This window comes from Myotis davidii, unplaced genomic scaffold, assembly GCF_000327345.1.
Source record: "Myotis davidii unplaced genomic scaffold, ASM32734v1 scaffold478, whole genome shotgun sequence".
In the NCBI taxonomy this organism is placed as follows: domain Eukaryota; kingdom Metazoa; phylum Chordata; class Mammalia; order Chiroptera; family Vespertilionidae; genus Myotis; species Myotis davidii.
The window spans coordinates 368,784-372,719 of record NW_006289570.1 but is presented as its reverse complement, the minus strand read 5'-3'; the positions used below and the strand labels follow the sequence as shown (position 1 = coordinate 372,719).

General features: G+C 48.3%; 1 protein-coding gene across 1 annotated transcript in view; it reads left to right on the top strand.

The window, feature by feature from the left end:
- The window catches only part of UNG (uracil DNA glycosylase), an 8,671-nt gene that overhangs the window by 860 nt on the left and 3,875 nt on the right, over positions 1–3,936 (top strand). The window contains exons 2-5 of the mRNA XM_006762022.2: positions 3–82; positions 229–355; positions 1,214–1,309; positions 3,708–3,805. Coding sequence (XP_006762085.1) covers positions 3–82; positions 229–355; positions 1,214–1,309; positions 3,708–3,805 — 401 coding nt within the window. The remainder of the gene's footprint in view (positions 1–2; positions 83–228; positions 356–1,213; positions 1,310–3,707; positions 3,806–3,936) is intronic.

Below are 3,936 nucleotides of genomic sequence, written 5' to 3'. Positions count from 1 at the left end.
AGGCCAGCCCCGCCAAGAAGGCCCGGGCGGAGCAGGAGGAGCCCGGCACGCCGCCCTCGTCGCCGCTGAGCCCCGAGCAGTTTTTGTGGGGCTTCCCCTTCAGCGCCCCGCTCCACTCCACCCCGCCCCGTATTAATACCAAACACGAAACTTGGGGCACCGGCCTGCTAAGTGCGGGTCTGGCCTAAGGCCTGGGTTCCCAGGGTCCGGTTTTGCACTGACCTTCCGGGTCCGCATCCAGAAGAACAAGGCCGCGGCCCTGCTGAGACTCGCGGCTCGCAACGTGCCGGTGGGCTTCGGGGAGAGCTGGAAGAAGCACCTGAGCGGAGAGTTCGGGAAGCCGTATTTTATTAAGGTCAGCGAGGAGGTCGTCGCAGGCCCAGGCCACGTTTACGGGCTATGGCTTTCGTCGTCTCCTGCTTTCCCTCCTTCGGTGTCCTTTTCACGTTAATCATGGTGTTTAGAACCTGCACATTTATATTCGTTGCTAAACTTAAGACTTAAGATGATATCGTGGCTTCTTTTAATCCATCTAGTTTGTCTGCTATCCAGGAAAGAGGGGCCAAGTAAAAACCGAGCAATGGATGGCTTGGAACCTGGCTCCGCCTTTAAATGGGGGGGCGGCGTTGGCATGAACAGGAAATCAAGACATCCAAGCCAATCAACTTAGACCCAGCCCAAAGCAAGGGGGGGAATGGAAGCCCTTGAGCAACTCCGGTGGGGAGGGAGCAGGTACTGTTATTATTTGCTGGGTTTTTCTTTAAAATTATTTAGAAATTTTACTTACTTACTTATTTATTTATTTGCAGAGAGGGAGAGGGATAGAGAGTTAGAAACATTGATGAGAGAGAAACATCGATCAGCTGCCTCCTGCACACCTCCTACTGGGAATGTGCCCGCAACCAAGGTACATGCCCTTGACCAGAATCGAACCCGGGACCCTTCAGTCCGCAGGCCGACTCTCTATCCACTGAGCCAAACCGGTCAGGGCTTTACTTACTGATTTTAGAGGTGTGCCCTTACAGGAGAGAGAACCTGCAGCCTTGGTGTGTATTGCTCTAACCAACTGAGCTGCCAGGCCCGGGCAGAAAAGAATTGGGACAGAAAACCTAGCAAAGCGTTAGCTAATGCTTCAGTTAACTTTCTGATTGAATTCATATGCTTTTCAGTGAGAATCTCATTTTAAACCTAGTTTTTTTATTTTTTCAATCAGCTAATGGGATTTGTTGCAGAAGAAAGAAGACGTTACACTGTTTACCCTCCCCCACACCAAGTCTTCACGTGGACCCAAATGTGCAACATAAGAGATGTAAGTACAGGTTGTGGGTGAATTCTTGCAAAAGAAGAGTGGGAACCAAAGAGTATTTCTTAATTAGGGACACTGGGGTTAAAACACTGTCCATAATTCGGTAACAGAATAAAATACTCGAATTGTGAGGTTTGTCAGGCTATATTTTAACCTATATTTGCTCTTTTATTTTTACCATAGACCATGTGTCTATATGCTCTCCTTTCTTGTGTTTTATTTAATCCTGAAACCAATCCCCGAGCAGTGTTAAGTATTATTGTGGTGGTGATGAGGAAGCTGAGGCATGAAGGAGTTACTCTTTTTCTGCTGGTTATAGTCAGCCCCACCTTGACTAGAAGCTCAGTATTCTTTCTGTCTGACCACACTGTCCTTTAGTCTCTTAACTTCTGGCCCAAACAGGTCTGCTGCCCTGTTACCAAAGCCCTTTGCTTTGGTTGGTTCTGCAGCCGGCTGCTACCTGGGGGCTCTGGTCATGTCAGCCTCCTGTTCAGAAGCTTGTCTGGCTTCCCACTGCCTGAACGATGGAGGCTGCATGAATATGGCCGTGTCCTACTTAACCAGCCTTACCTCCTACACCAGAATTGAACGCTGTGGCAGGCCTCTCCTCACTTCCGTCTCTTAAAACCAACTATAGATCTGTGGCGCCTCGCTGAATCCCGTTTTCCACCACCGTTGGGATCTGGTTTTCCTCGAAACCCCCCCACCCCCCAAATATGCTTAGTGTCTGCTTACACGGGAGGTTTTTACACTTCGTTCTTACCCTTTTCCCTCCCCATTTGTAAGTTGAGAGCAGGAATCCCGTGACTTAGTCATATCTGTCGAGTAGAAGTGAAATGGGTGAATAAGCCACCTTGATAAGGCTACTACGCCTAATATTTAGCAAACTTCCCAATTTTCAGTGTAGAGTAAGGACTTTGGATATAGCTCCTTGTTTCCGAAGTTAGAAAAAAACTAAGTTATTTTAAATTCAGTGCTATTCTGCCCCTTGGTTGTATAGATGTCCTCTTTGAATATCAGCGATTGATATAAATGGGGAAGAATAAGAAAAGAGCCTGCAACTGGGGATCAGATGGCCCAGAGTGGCTTTGCAAATGAGCATGTGGAGGGTCTGGGAGGTTACCTGGCTCCTCCGAGGCTGTCCCTTATCCAGCTTCCGTGCTGCGACAGGTGGCTTCGTGCAGGGGACAGGGTGAGCACCAGCAGCAGGAAGGGAGCGGCCCACGAAAGCTTCCTGAAGAGGGGGCTGTCTGAGCTGGATTTTGAAGGATAAGGTATATGTCAGTTATGGAAGAAGATTCTAAGAAGGTGCACCTTGAGCAGAAGCACGAGAATGAAGAAGAGGTGGGCGGCCTCCTGATCAAAAGGACTGGCAGTGTCTTAACACAGCCTGTGACAGTGACCTAATTACTTTCCACTGCACCTTGCCGCCTACTCCCGTGGCTCTTGACCTGACCTCGTTACCTTCTGGTTTCCTTCCTTAGAAGATCTAGGGCAGGGTGGGCAAACTTTTTGACTCGAGGGCCACAATGGGTTCTTAAAACTGGACCGGAGGGCCGGAACAAAAGCATGGATGGAGTGTTCGTGTGAACTAATATAAATTCAAAGTAAACATCATTACATAAAAGGCTACGGTCTTTGTTTTTTTTTTTTTAGTTCATTTCAAACGGGCCGTAGTTTGCCCACGGCTGAGGGGAACAGGCCCCTTCGTATGCTGCCGGTGGGGAATCCGAATTGCTTCAACTCGTTGGAAATGAAAATTTGAAATACACTTACTCTTTGACCCGCAACTCCACTATTATAAGTATTCCACAGAAATAAAAGCAACAGTGGGGAAACATACATACCAGGGTGCTTGCCGTGTGACTTTTTGTAATGGAAAACAAGCTGACTGCCCATCAGTGACTGGGCTCTGCATATTAATTTGAAGGCTAAAATGATTGATGTGAGGAGCACCAAATGTAGGGTAATGAGTACGATAACCCCAATTCTGTAGGTAATTTTAAAAAATCAGGATGAGATAGGATAACTGGGAGGTGACTGACTAGCCACTTCGAATCTTTCTGGATGGTTGTACTTGTTTTCGAGGTGTATTTACTTTTGTCATTTGACAAATGAGGAGGACGAAAGCAAAGTTGACCCTAACTTGTTTCCCATACCTGTGCCTGAAGGGAGGGGGCGGTGTGGTAGGGTGGCACAGTGAAGGAGAATTTGGTAATGGAAAGTAAGTAAGATACCAGGCCATCTGCTTTCTTCTGGGGGTTCTAGTTGGGTCATGGGTGGGGCAGGGGGGTTGCCCTTCTCGTTATCCTGTCCCTTTGTATAGGTCAGCGGTCAGCCCAGGGTTCCTTTACACTGCCTACACTAGAGTATTGTTTAATTTGCCACCTGGCATTCACAGGTGAAGGTTGTCATCCTGGGACAGGATCCATATCATGGACCCAATCAAGCTCATGGGCTCTGCTTTAGTGTGCAAAGACCTGTCCCGCCTCCGCCCAGGTACGATTGCTTCATAGATGGCTCAGGTCCCATTGCAATTACTGTCAGATGTGCGATTTTTAAGTCAGTGGTCGCCAACCGTTCGGACCTCACAGACCACCGGTTGGCGACCGCTGTTTCAAATGATCGGG